The 14,333-nt window shown below is 39.3% G+C and overlaps 1 protein-coding gene across 7 annotated transcripts in view; it reads left to right on the top strand.

The window, feature by feature from the left end:
• HDAC4 (histone deacetylase 4) overlaps positions 1–14,333 on the top strand; it is a 204,736-nt gene that overhangs the window by 153,996 nt on the left and 36,407 nt on the right. For 6 of the 7 annotated variants that reach the window (XR_015795164.1, XM_088135538.1, XM_088135536.1 and 3 more), the window contains one exon: positions 5,366–5,473. The exons of the other annotated variant lie outside the window; for it this stretch is intronic. Coding sequence is in view for 5 of the 6 variants with exons in the window: in XM_088135538.1 (XP_087991664.1) it covers positions 5,366–5,473 (108 nt within the window). In the remaining variant the exon portion in view is untranslated. The remainder of the gene's footprint in view (positions 1–5,365; positions 5,474–14,333) is intronic. 7 annotated transcript variants of the gene reach the window in all.

The raw sequence follows: 14,333 nt of genomic DNA, 5'->3' as shown, positions 1-14,333 counted from the left end.
TCAAATATTAAAACAACATCAACATAGTATTAGTTTGGGCCTGAAAATAGATTTCTTATTTAAGATAAATGCCATAAAGTGAAATACAGTGAACTAGGGCATTCCTTTCTTGCCAAGAAACATGATTGCTGTCCTGTTTTGCCACTGCACCAAGAAAGTGGAAGGATTGGTTGCATAGTTCTGAAGCACGATATTTGAAAGTAGTCTGTAGAATATGTTGTTTTACTCCTTTTCCATACCATCAGGGTAACCAACAGTTATTGAATAACTTAAAGAATTATCTTGTGATGTATTATTATTGTGAACTTGTGTTCATGGTTTTTATGATGAACACATACAGGCTTTCTGTTGCTCAGGTCCCCACTCTGGAAATAAGAACACTGCTCCTTTTCATATTATACTGTACATCCTCTAAAGCTCAGTTCCTGCCCCTTCACCACAGCTCTGCTTTGAGCACCACATCAGTAGCATCTGAAGACTAAGCCCTACTCTTACAGGAGATATTCCCAGCTTTCAAAGTAACTGAACGTTGGAGGATTTCTGTAGCCCATTTAAGAATCACCCAATCTGCTTCTTGCCAGTGTGGTTCAAAATGATTACATGTGTATGGATGCTGTTCATTATTTCATAGGACTATAAAACCTGCACTTCTGCATGAATCATCCTTTATGTGGAATAATCCAACTATCATGGGTAAATGTCACTTTTCCTTTTTTTTAAGATAAAAAGCTTTTTTTTTTTTTTTAAAGATTTCCACTTATCTTTTCTGATGCTTAATGGTACTTAGACACCATCTGGGTTTCACCTTTCCTGTCCCAAGTCAGATGTGATTCCATCCAACATCTGTTCTCACAAATCTTCAGTTCCATTGTGGAACTTTTGTGCCTGATGCTGTACCTCATGGTACTTACAGGGTCAAATGCAATGGTGACTCTGACTGTCTTCCTTTGCATGCAATGGCTCCTGGCTTAATACCTACAGGTTTTCCTGGCTCCAGCCTATTATGAAGCACATAGCTGCCGATCCCACGCTATAATGCCTCTTTGTTAGGAATAATTTTTTAGGGAACATACCCACTTGTGCCCCTTATTCGTTCTGTAGCAGATATATTCTATATTCCACTTATTTCCAGGAACAGGACACACAGGCTGAACATGAGTGGCAGTTCAAGCTTATGACAAGCTTCAGAACAATCCAAGCTTTCAGAGTCTTGCTAATACAATTCGGAGTTCAGATGACATTAGAAATATTATGGTTATTTGGTACCTAAAAAAGCAAGGAACAAATTTGTTGATCTTACAGAATCTGGCAATTCAGTTCTGGATCTCCTGCACAGCTAGAGAGATCTACTTGCTCCCTGGGATCCGATGACTGTCTAGTAGTTTGATTGAACTGTTTGATGTTAATGACTCATGACCTGAAGCTCAACCAGAGTGTTAACTTATCCATGTTTGATATTGGGAGCACCCTAGCATCCATACACAACATCCAATGCTACTACTATTCCAGTAGGATAGGTCTAAGGCTTTTTTTTAGATGCATTACAGTTCAAGTACATGCTGTACATATTCCCCTGTTGCCCTTGTGAAGATCATGTGGGACACTAGCACACTGATAGCTTGATTAACACATTAATCATGGTTTGTCTCATTTTTCCACTTTCATAAGGGAATGCATTTCACATAGAGAGGAATACCCTTCTTCCATCTATCTCTGTGAGCCACAGTATATAATTAGATATAGTATAACATTTGGACTTTCCAAGTCTCTAGTTGACAGGCTGAAGACTGATTGTGAACAGTTTTTGTACTTTGTTATGAGTTTGACCAAATAAGCTTTTAACATCAGTGTGTTTCATAGATTCTGTTATTGAAATTGAAGCTTCTGTTTTTAGAGTGTGGTCAAGAATAATACTTGAACCCATTAGTACATGAACACTGATATCTTGCCTCAGACTTCTTTTCTCCAGACTGAACGTTCCAGTTTCCTCCAGCCTGTCTTTGTAGAGCATGTCCTCTGGTCCCTATATTATCCTTGCCACCATCCTCTACACCTGTTCTAACTTGTCAATGTTCTTTAGAAATATGGTGCCCCAAATGGTTCACAGGTGAAGCCTCATCAGCACAGAGTAGAGGGGAATAAGGACTTCATATGCTTTTGATATAAGGCTTCTTCTAATGCAGCCCTTTTAGTTATCGTACATTGCTGGCTTATGTTCAGTTTGATGTCAGTGTCAGTGACTGGACCAAAGTCTTTCTCCAGTGTTGTGCTTCCAAGTCATGACTTCTTGGACTTGTATGTGTTCTGTATATTTTTCTCCTTTACGTTTCTTCCTGTAAAAGCACACCTTGTTCCTGTCAGCATCATCTATCCAAATTTGATTGCAATCTCATTTTGTCATTCTGGGTGTTGTCTAAACCTCCTGATTTTGTGTCAATTTATCACTAACCACATAGCTTCAAAATTAATTAAAACATTCTCACTTAACTTTTACTGTAATAATTTTAAATTATTGCCTTAATTTTTTTTGGTAACACTTCTAAATAATTTGACTAGTGATAAAAATATTGTTTTGGAAACTATTCCAGCTTTGCTGTGGTAAATACAGTGGGGCAAAAAAGTATTTAGTCAGCCACCAATTGTGCAAGTTCTTCCACTTAAAAAGATGAGAGAGGCCTGTAATTTTCAACATAGGTATACCTCAACTATGAGAGACAAAATGGGGGGAAAAATCCAGAAAATCACATTGTCTGATTGTTAAAGAATTTATTTGCAAATCATGGTGGAAAATAAGTATTTGGTCACCTACAAACAAGCAAGATGTCTGGCTCTCACAGACCTGTAACTACTTCTTTAAGAGGCTCCTCTGTCCTCCACTCGTTACCTGTAGTAATGGCACCTGTTTGACCTTGTTATCAGTATAAAAGACACCTGTCCACAACCTCAAACAGTCACACTCCAAACTCCACTATGGCCAAGACCAAAGAGCTGTTGAGGGACACCAGAAACAAAATTGTAGACCTGCACCAGGCTGGGAAGACTGAATCTGCAATAGGCAAGCAGCTTGGTGTGAAGAAATCAACTGTGGGAGCAATAATTAGAAAATGGAAGACATACAAGACCACTGATAATCTCCCTCGATCTGGGGCTCCACGCAAGATCTCATCCTGTGGGGTCAAAATGATCACAAGAACGGTGAACAAAAATCCCAGAACTACACGGGGAGACCTAGTGAATGACCTGCAGAGAGCTGGGACCAAAGTAACAAAGGCTACCATCAGTAACACAGTATGCCACCAGGGACTCAAATCCTGCAGTGCCAGACGTGTCCCCCTGCTTAAGCCAGTACATGTCTGGGCTGTCTGAAGTTTGCTAGAGAGCACTTGGATGATCCAGAAGAGGATTGGGAGAATGTCATATGGTCAGATGAAACCAAAGTAGAACGTTTTGGTCTAAACCTAACTCGTTGTGTTTGGAGGAGAGAGAATCCTGAGTTGCATCCAAAGAACACCATACCTACTGTGAAGCATGGGGGTGGAAACATCATGCTTTGGGGCTGTTTTTCTGCAAAGGGACCAGGACGACTGATCTGTGTAAAGGAAAGAATGAATGGGGCCATGTATTGTGAGATTTTGAGTGAACACCTCCTTCCATCAGCAAGGGCATTGAAGATGAAACGTGGCTGGGTCTTTCAGCATGACAATGATCCCAAACACACCGCCTGGGCAACAAAGGAGTGGGTTCGTAAGAAGCATTTCAAGGTCCTGGAGTGGCCTAGCCAGTCTCCAGATCTCAACCCCATGGAAAACCTTTGGAGGGAGTTGAAGGTCTGTGTTGCCCAGTGACAGCCCCAAAACATCCCTGCTCTAGAGGAGATCTGCATGGAGGAATGGGCCAAAATACTAGCAACAGTGTGTGAAAACCTTGTGAAGACTTACAGAAAACGTTTGACCTCTGTCATTGCCAACAAAGGATATATAACAAAGTATTGAGATGAACTTTTGATATTGACCAAATACTTATTTTCCACCATGACTTGCAAATAAATTCTTTAAAAATCAGACAATGTGATTTTTCTGGATTTTTTCCCCCATTTTGTCTCTCATAGTTGAGGTATACCTATGATGAAAATTACAGGCCTCTCTCATCTTTTTAAGTGGGAGAACTTGCACAATTGGTGGCTGACTAAATACTTTTTTGCCCCACTGTATCTCCTATAGTTTGCAAAATAAGACAAAATGAACAGTGGAATTCCTCAGTATGTGAAATTTCATAGAAACAAATTCATTGAGAAATTGGCATATAATGTATCTTCCACTGCACTAGGCAGAGTCTGTGGTCTGAAAACATAGCCCACTGAAGGCCTGCCACAAATGCAGGTTAAGTCAGTGTTGGCAAGAAAAAACATCAGTTATTACCAAATGTATATGCAGAACCCACTGAGCAATCTGGTTTTCATATCTTGTCTGTTGTCCTTCTCTATTGTGTGTTGAGCAATCTTCTTTATATAGGTTTCTGTCTTGCCACCTCTTATCCAAATAGTAGAGTTTAGCCAAGTGGTGTTTGGGAATGTCCATCAATCTTTTAAAGTAGAAAAAAAGATTGCTTTACTTGCTCTAATGGTGAGATGCAAACTCCTCCTTAGTTCTAAGAAAAAACAGCTGATATACAGGATAGGAGAGCTAAAATATATGTAGAAGATAATTCTCCCAGTTTTCTTTCCTAATTCCTCTGGAGCAATCACTTTGCACCCTTAATGTCTAGTCCTAACTGCACAGGACAGTTGGTTGTTGTGCAGATCAAACTTTTTCCTTTGTTATCAGGGCCTGGAAAAGCAAGACAGTTGTCTCCTCCGAGAAACTTTCTAAATGACTTACATGGATAAACAAATTATGTTACCAGTTAGCCAAATACCCACAATCTCCTTTCCAAAGGATCTTCTACCAATATATGTAGGACTGCCTTCCTACAGCATTATAATCTTGATATTGCAGTTTTTCCAGGATTCCTTCTTCAGCAGAGCTGTGCTGTCTGCTGACTTCTGTTAACACTTCAGTCTTTAAGAAAAAGGTAGCTGGCTGATTATTCCTAGATAGGTATAAGCAGTTTATCTTCAGCTAAAGATATCTTCTTTTTAAAGAAAAGACAAAGAAATATGTAAATTTGTGATGGTGGTGCTGCTGTTGCTATCAATTTTGGGTTGGAGAGTAATTCACTTTTTGGTATTTATCTGCACTGATAATAATAACACTACAGTTATGATTTAACAGTTCCAGAAGTCAGCATGCTGTGCTCTTTGTAGACTAAATTGTTTCAGAATCCACAACGATGCCTTTACAGTATTTCTGAATCCATCTTTATTTAGGTGGACAATGATACAATTTGGAATGAAGTGCATTCATTCAGTGCTGCTCGTCTTGCTGTTGGCTGTGTCGTAGAGCTTGTTTTTAAAGTAGCTACAGGAGAACTAAAGGTCGGTCTATATCGGTAATATTTTGGCTTTCATTTTTACATGTGAGAGTAACTGGGCTACTTTTGTATTCACGCCATATAGTAATCCATTTAAACAACTCTTACAGTATTTCCAAGCTTAAAGTCTGTAAGAATTTAGAAAGGGCAGAAATTCAGGAATTGTGAAATTTGAGCACCACACTACTAAAATTTTTGCATAGTGCAATTATAGTTAGGAGTACTGAAAGTCTCCCTTAATTTAATAATTGTTAATTCATTTCACTCCAGTCTTTTATGACACATAACTCTTCCTCCTGCTCCTTAATTTCAGGGCTTGACTACTATACTATGCTCTTGAAGAATTATTAGAAAATGCAGGTATTGTTTCTAGATGGAACAGGTCAATGGCCTCCTATGATACAAGGTTGCATAAGCTGCATTAACTGCCAATATGCTCCAGAATTCAATGCAACATTTATCTAGCGTTCACTATTCTAAAGAGACCTCTTCCCAACTCAGCATTAACACAAATATCACAAGAGTAAAAGTCCATCTTTTCTAGAATTCTGTTTCTCATGGTGATTAGTGAGTCATATCCATAAAGAGGATATGAAAGAAATAACAGTAACTAATATTCAGATACATACTACCTCTGAATATTTAGATTTCATCTTGAGTCAAGCTGATCTCCTAGTAACTTACATGAACTGATATGATTGCCACTGCTTTCTCCAGGAATTTTCTTTACTTCCCAGATGGTCCCAATCAAATTACAAACCAGGGCTACCCCTGCTTGCTTTTCTTGATTACCCATGGTTTGCTACATGCAGTTACCTAGTTGGGAAGGGTTTCATCTAGTTAACTTAATAGTAGCCATTGATTAATCTTAATGTTCTTGCTTTAGTTCCTTTTAAATCCATCTAAACAAATGACCATCCCCATAAATTGTTTTATCAAACTCCATAAATTACTAGTGTATTGTTACATTATTTTTTATGAAGTATTTCTTTTTGTCTGTCTTGAATCTACTGCTAATCAGAAGGACCAAGGAAATCATGTCTCAATTTTCTCTAAGCATAGATGTTTGAATCTCTGTCATATCCTCATTCCCATTATTTTTTTTTTCTAAGACAGGTCTGGGAACATCTGGCCTATAAGCCCCTTATCAGGTTTATGGAGCTAATCCATCCAGCACATAAGATCTCTGCAGATAGTTTGTGCCTTCCTAATTTGGGAATGCTCAAAATGTCATTTCCCTGGGATTTTACCTATACAGTGCCTTCTTCTTTTGGTAAATGTGGGATAAGCAAAGACAGGTGGCTAATTAATTGTTTGCCCAGCCCTTTTCCACATGGGAATGGTAAAAATGCACTCTACATGGGGCTACCCTTGAAGAATATCTGGAAGCTACAGCCGGTCCAGAATGCAGCTGCATAGGCAATTTTTGGAGCCCCAAGGAGGGCCCATGTAACGCCACTGCTCCGCAAGCTGCATTGGGTACCAGTTTGCTTCCGGGTCCAATTCAAGGTGTTGGTTATTACCTTTAAAGCCCTACATGGCATGGGACCAGGTTACTTAAGGGACCGCCTCTCCCCTGTGACTTCAACCGGTCCCACCCGATCACACAGATCGGGCATGCTTTGGACCCCCTCAGTAAAAGAACTTCGATTAGCGGGGTCCAGAAGGCGGGCCTTCTCTGCGGTAGCCCCCCGCACTTTGGAACATTCTGCCCCCAGAGATGCGATTGGCCCCCTCACTCCCAGGCTTCTGTAGGGCTTTGAAGACCTGGTTCTGCCACTTGGCCTGGGGTGGGGAGGGAATACCTCAAGCATGGGGATGGCTAGCCCCATAGAAGCCTTCTGTCTTCAGCCTTAGATTTTTCATTTTCTTGGACTCTCCTTCCCTTTTTTCAGAAATGCTTTTAAACTGATGTTTTATGTATTTATATATATTTATGTTTTTAATTTTTGGTGTGACTCACCCAGAGTTCCCCCACTGGGGGGAGATGGCTGGGCGAGAAATTTAATTAATTAATTAATTAATAAAACATTGCTTGAAGGCCTTCCAAATAGGACACATTTTCAAATTCTACTTGTTGGAGAAAGACATTAAGAAAGTTGACTCAGTGGAAGCCATCATTAAAGGTGCATCAGCCTTATTCTGCACTTCACCTGCCCTATATCAAAACTAAGTTAGGATTTAAATTATTTGAGAGCCAGTTTGATCTAGTAGGTAGTGGGGAGATCTGAGTTCTAGTCCTGTCTTAGGCACAGAAGCCAACTGGGTGACTTTCTCAGTTCTAAGAAGAACTCAGTGGCAAACCACTTCTGACAATGTTGCCAAGAAAATTGCATGGATTTACTCACATAGTCACCAGGATTCAAGACTGACTGAAAGGCATGTACATGCACAGACAAGTATTATTCAGGGTTCCTTTTCATTTTTACCATGCTAAATATTTTTATCACACCAAACTATAATGATGGCAATTTTTTTTAGAAAACACTGGTCCAAATGCAAATGCTTACAAGACTCCACATACACTGTGTGCACAATTATTAGGCAAGTGAGTATTTTGATCATACCATTTTTATGCATATTTTCCACCTCCAAGCTGTATAAACCTGAATGCTTATTGGAAATAAGCATATCAGGTGATGTGTATTTGTGTAATGAGGGAGGGTGTGGCCTAAGGAGATCAACACCCTATATCAAAGTGTGCATAATTATTAGGCAGCTTCTTTTCCTCAGGCAAAATGGGCCAAAAAAGAGATTTAACTGACTCTGAAAGGTCAAAAATCGTAAAAAGTCTTTCAGAGGGATGTAGCACTCTTGAAATTGCTAAGATATTGGGGCGTGACCACAGAACCATCAAACGTTTTGTTGCAAATAGTCCACAGAGTCACAAGAAACGTGTTGAGAAAAAAAGACGTAAATTAACTGCCAAAGACTTGAGAAGAATCAAACATGAAACTACCAGGAACCCATTATCCTCCAGTGCTGTCATATTCCAGAACTGCAACTACCTGGAGTGCCCAGAAATACAAGGTGTTCAGTGCTCAGAGACATGGCTTGGTAAGGAAGCCTGAAACTCGACCACCACTGAACAAGACACATAAGTTGAAACGGCAAGACTGAGCCAAAAAATATCTGAAGACAGATTTTTCAAAGGTTTTATGGACTGATGCGATGAGAGTGACTCTTGATGGACCAGATGGATGGGCCCGTGGCTGGATCAGTCGTGGGCACAGAGCTCCACTTTGACTCAGACGCCAGCAAGGTGGAGGTGGGATACAGGTATGGGCTGGTATTATTACAGATGAGGTAGTTGGACCTTTTTGGGTTGAAGATGGACTCCAAATCAACTCCCAAACCTACTGCCAGTTTTTAGAAGACACTTCCTTCAAGCAGTGGTACAGGAAAAAGTCTGCATCTTTCAAGAAGACCATGATGTTTATGCAGGACAATGCTCCATCGGATGCATCGAAGTACTTCATTGCACGGCTAGCCAGTAAAGGCCTCAAGGATGAAAGAATAATGACATGGCCCCCTTCCTCACCTGACCTAAACCCTATTGAGAACTTGTGGGCCCTTCTCAAACAGGAGATTTACAGTGAAGGAAAAGAGTACACCTCTCTGAACAGTGTCTGGGAGGCTGTGGTTGCTGCTGCACAAAAGTTGATCGTCAACAGATCAAGAAACTGACAGACTCCATGAATGGAAGGCTTATGACTTGTTATTGCAAAGAAGGGTGGCTATATTGGTCATTGTTTTTTTGTTTGAAATGTCAGAAATGTTTATTTGTAAATGTTGAGTTGTTTGTTTATTATTCTCCCTTTAACAGATGAAAATAAATGAGTGAGATGGGGGAATTTTCATTTTTCATTTAGTTGCATAATAATTCTGCACACTAATAGTTGCCCAATAATTGTGCACACATAGATATGCTCCTAAGAAAGCCAAAACCTCACTTTTACTTTCTTAAATATTCAGGTTTGAGGTTTATTAACATTTTGGATTGACCAAGAGCACTGTAGTTGTTCAGTAATGAAATTCATCCTCAAAAATACAACTTGCCTAATAATTGTGCACACAGTGTAGCAATTAATTTTAGAAAATGAAAAACCTAATTTTGCCTCTTACGGATAGCCTATCTCAACTACTATCCTATAGGTTATTTTATATTGAACTCAGATTCATATGGCTTATTCTCCATGAGCTGGCAGGGCAGACTTCCATAAAATATCATTGTATATGAAATAAAGTAATACAAATATGCTAATAGCTTCTTTTCAATCTAAGCTGTGGATTTTGAATGATAGAATGATATCCAGGAAGCATAAATCAGGAATCAAACTTCTCCAATCTGTACAATCTTTTGTAACGCAGATAATGCTGTTTAGAATAAGTTTCTGACTGGCTGTGTAACTCATGGTCTTTCTCAAGTATCATCAGTATTATATAATTTGATTGTTTGGCTGATGTTACATTTGAATTATAATTGAGAGATACACTAGGGAAATATATCGACAAACATTCTCTGAAAGAATAAGCAAAAATTTACTGTTTGGACTATAGTTGCTGAACAAGCATATCTAAAAGCATATCTAAAATGGCTCATTAACATAGATTTTATTTAAATGCATTTTTAATTCAGATTTGATGTTTGAATACCCAAGTATTTAAATTGACAAGAAAGATTTGGTCACTAAAATCCAGTATAAAATCCAGATACCCATGATCTATATCTGATTTAGATCCGTGACAAAGATCAGGGCTTGATTTAATACCTTAATAAGGGGAAAGGATATTATTTAAAGTAATTAGTTACTTCCTAATGGGAATATATGCGTGTATAAAATAGCAAAGAGGATTATACATATGCACAGAAAGTATACTGTGTGAACAGATTTGATTTGTTGCATTTTGAAATCCACTAAACTGAAATCTCTTAAATTGAGGATAAGTCACCTTCAGCTTTTTCCTTCAGTAAAGCAAAGGCTGTCAATTTATTCCTGCTGTTCATCTTATTACTGTCCATAAGAGGACTTCTCTTACACCCTGCCTGCTAAGTCTTCTTTCATGAGGAGCTTTGTGAAAGATTCTGGTGTGTCTAAATCTGTACTATCTAGAACATAGGAAAATGCATTGTATTTAGACATGTGGGTAAGCTGTTGGCCACATCAGCCAATGTAGCCAACACTGATTTCTATATTTCTATATAGACACTGTCATGCAAATCAAGGGAGGGGTGGAACATAATGGGCATTAGTGCTGTTGAAAGACCCTGGGCATCATGGGAGATCACAAGCTGAATCTGAGCCAACAGTGTGATGCAGTTGCAAAAAAAAAAAAGAAAAAAAAGGAAATGAAATCCTAGGTTCTGTCACCAGAAATCAAGATGAGCCATTGTTCCTCTCTATTCTGTGGTGACAGGCCACACCTAAAATATTTGCAACGCCATATTTTATGAAGGATATTGACAAAGTAGAGCAAGTCCAGAGGAGAGCAACCAAGATGGGCATGTTTAGCCTGGAGAAGAAAAGATTCTGGGAGAATATGATAGCTTTCTTCAAATACTTAAATTGTTTGTTCAGAGTTGACAAGAAACATCTTAAATTATTTAAGATTGTTAATTGAAGTAACCCAACTTTTCTCTGGTATCTGAGTGAGTGACCATCTTCCATTTTCCACCCCCAGGCTTGGATTCAAGATGGTGACTACTGAACATTTTCTTATCAAATTTTGACAGGAGCTGTTGCAGTTCTTTTAGATCTAGAGAACTGTGGTCCAATTTTGGTATAGTTTTATCACCAAAAATCTCTAGTTCATCTCTGGAGATACTGCTGAGGGAGCATACTCTGTTATCTTACTCTGACTTGCCTTCAGGCACAATAATTAATGCCCATAGTACTATAGCAGGTGCATACTGTATGGGCAACGCCTTAATAGAGAACATGTTCTTCCATAAATGACCCAGAAAGCTCTTCTACTTTTTCCCATAATCCCACTGATCCTTAACTCCATCAGAAACAGGATATATTGCATTCTAAGAATCCCCAATAGTCAAGTGTTTCAAGGACTCAAGGGTTCAGCTTATGGTCACTCACTCACACACTCACAACCTGTTGAGGCAAGTGGATCTTGTAAGCCCCCCTTGCTTTCTACTTGGGTTTTTCAGAGAGCAGACAAGCCCTGGGCAACAGGAGGGAAGTAATTAAGGACACACACAATCACTTTCAACCAAACACTGAGGCACAACAGGTTCTTTGGAATACATGGAGACCCAGTGAATTTAAAGGAAAAGCAAAACTTTACTGGTTACAATGTACATTTACTCTTTCTCACACACATGCACACACTCATCCACACTTACCCACATTCTTCTCAACTAGGCTCCCATGCACTAGCTAGAGGGATGGAAGCCACCAAGTCTGGATCCAAAGACAGCTCAAAGATGACTCGAGTGGGCAGCCTTCAGGACCCCTTTTATCCCCAAAAGTCCTTGCTTAAGCTGGCAGCTGCTCTTGCCTTGTTAATTTACAAGTCTGGTAGCTGTTGGGGAGAGGTTTCCATGTGCTGAAGGCCAACTTCCTTTGGTTCAGGTGACATTTTTTCCTGTTTCCTTAACTTGTTTCCTTCTTATCTACAGAAAAAAAAGTACACTCCCTTTGAGTAATATGGTTTTATGTATCAGAACATAATAAAAATCATCTGGTCCTTAGCAGTTCTCAAAAGTAGGTAAACACAATCTCAGATGAACAACAACACATGACATATTACACCATGTCATTTATTTTACAAAAAGAAAGCCAAAATGGAGAAGCCATGTGTGAAAAACTATGTACACCCTTACTGCTTCCATAGGTATGAAGAGGCTAAGTAGCAGCCAGGTGCTGCTAATCAAATGCCCTTGATCAATTGATCAGCAAGTGTGACTACCTCTGTAACAGCCAAAATTTTAGGAGTTTGTTGGTCTCGAGCATTGAGGTGTGTGTTAACACAATGCCAAAGAGTCAAGATATCAGCAATGATCTTAGAGAAGCAATTGTTGCTGCCCATCGATCTGGAAAGGGTTGTAAGGCCATTTCCAAACAATTTAAAGTCCATCATTCTACAGTGAGGAAGATTATTCACAAGTGGAAAACATTCAAGACAGTTGCCAATCTTCCAAGGAGTGGATATTCCAGCAAATTCACCCCAAAGTCAGACTGAGCAATGCTCAGAGAAATTGCAAACAATCCAAGAGTTACATCTCTGACTCTACAGTTCTCAGTCAGCATGTTAAATGGTAAAGTTCATGACAGTACGATTAGAAAAAGACTGAACAAGTATGGTTTGTTTGGAAGGGTTGCCAGGAGAAAGCCTCTTCTCTCTAAAAAGAACATGGCAGCACGGCTTAGGTTTGCAAAGTTGCATCTGAACAAATCACAAGACTTTTGGAACACCGTCCTTTGGACAGATGAGACCAAAGTGGAGATGTTTGGCCATAATGCACAGCTCCACGTTTGGCGAAAACCAAACACAGCATATCAGCGCAAACATCTCATATCAGCTGTAAAGCACGGTGGTGGAGGGATAATGATTGGGCTTGTTTTGCAGCCATGGGTCCTGGGCACCTTGCAGTCATTGAGTCGAGCATGAATTCCTCTGTATCCCAAAGTATTCTAGAGTCAAATGTGAGGCCATCTGTCCAACAGCTAAAGCTTGGTTGACATTGGGTCATGCAACAAGACAATGATCCCAAGCACACCAGCAAATCTACAACAGAATGGCTGACAAAGAAAAGAATCAAGGTGTTGCAATGGCCCAGACAGAGTCCAGACCTCAACCTGATTGAAATGCTATGGCAGGACCTCAAGAAAGCTGTGCATAAACAAATGCCCACAAACTTCTATGAACTGAAGCAATGTTGTAAAGAAGAGTGGGCTAAAATTCCTCCACAACGATGTGAGAGACTGATAAAGTCATACAGGAAAGTTACTGCTGCTAAAGGTAGTTCTACAAGCTATTGAATCATAAGGTGTACTTAGTTTTTCACACATGGCTTCTCCATTTTGGCTTTCTTTTTGTAAAATAAATGACAGTGTAATATGTGTTGTTATCTGAGGTTGTATTTACCTACTTTTGAGAACTGCTAAGGACTAGATGATTTTTATTATGTCCTGATACATAAAACCATAGATCTCAAAGAGGGTGTACTTTCTTTTTCACACGACTGTATTTCCCTGAAGGGATCTTTTAGATAAGATTCCTGGCTTTTGTCCTCTTTGCTTTATGTGCCTGCTTCACCTTTTAGTTATGGCAGCTTCAGCCTAGTCTCACACAAGATGGCTGTGATTTGTAAAGGTACTCCCTCTCTTTTGCTCAGAGACAAGCAAACTGTTTTATCAGCTTTGCAGTCATGAAGCATCTTAATCTACTAAACTGTTTCTTCTGACTGTGAAGTCTTATCCGGTCTTCTCTGCTTTTCAGTGCCCTGTCCAGGATTTACCATCTTTACTCATCTAAATGTTAGGAAGTTCTATAAAAACCGGTACAATTTCTTGACTTCACAGTTGTATCTTTTGATTATAATATCTCAGTTCATATGATTCTTATGGCTACTTCATTTCTTGTATCCTGATTTTTAAGGTGGCATTTCTGATTATCCCAACCCTGGCTTAAAAACAGATTTTGCCCAGACATTAATTTTCTTCCAAAAAAAACAGATAATGTTTTTGAGGTCTTTCACCTCAAAAACATCATCTGTTTCCAGTCTTTTTTTTAATATCCAATTAACTAAAACTGGTACTTTACTTCTGGATATGACATGCTCATTTTCTGCACTGAATAAATGAAAGCCTTTTATAGTCCTTTTATGGTCCTGTGTCTGCTCCCAG

This window comes from Python bivittatus, unplaced genomic scaffold (genome assembly GCF_059951505.1).
Source record: "Python bivittatus isolate LINGU-HERP-01145 unplaced genomic scaffold, Pbiv_v1 ctg000200_np1212, whole genome shotgun sequence".
Classification (NCBI taxonomy): domain Eukaryota; kingdom Metazoa; phylum Chordata; class Lepidosauria; order Squamata; family Pythonidae; genus Python; species Python bivittatus.
The sequence above is the reverse complement of the archived record's forward strand: the minus strand, read 5'-3'. Positions and strand labels throughout refer to the sequence as shown.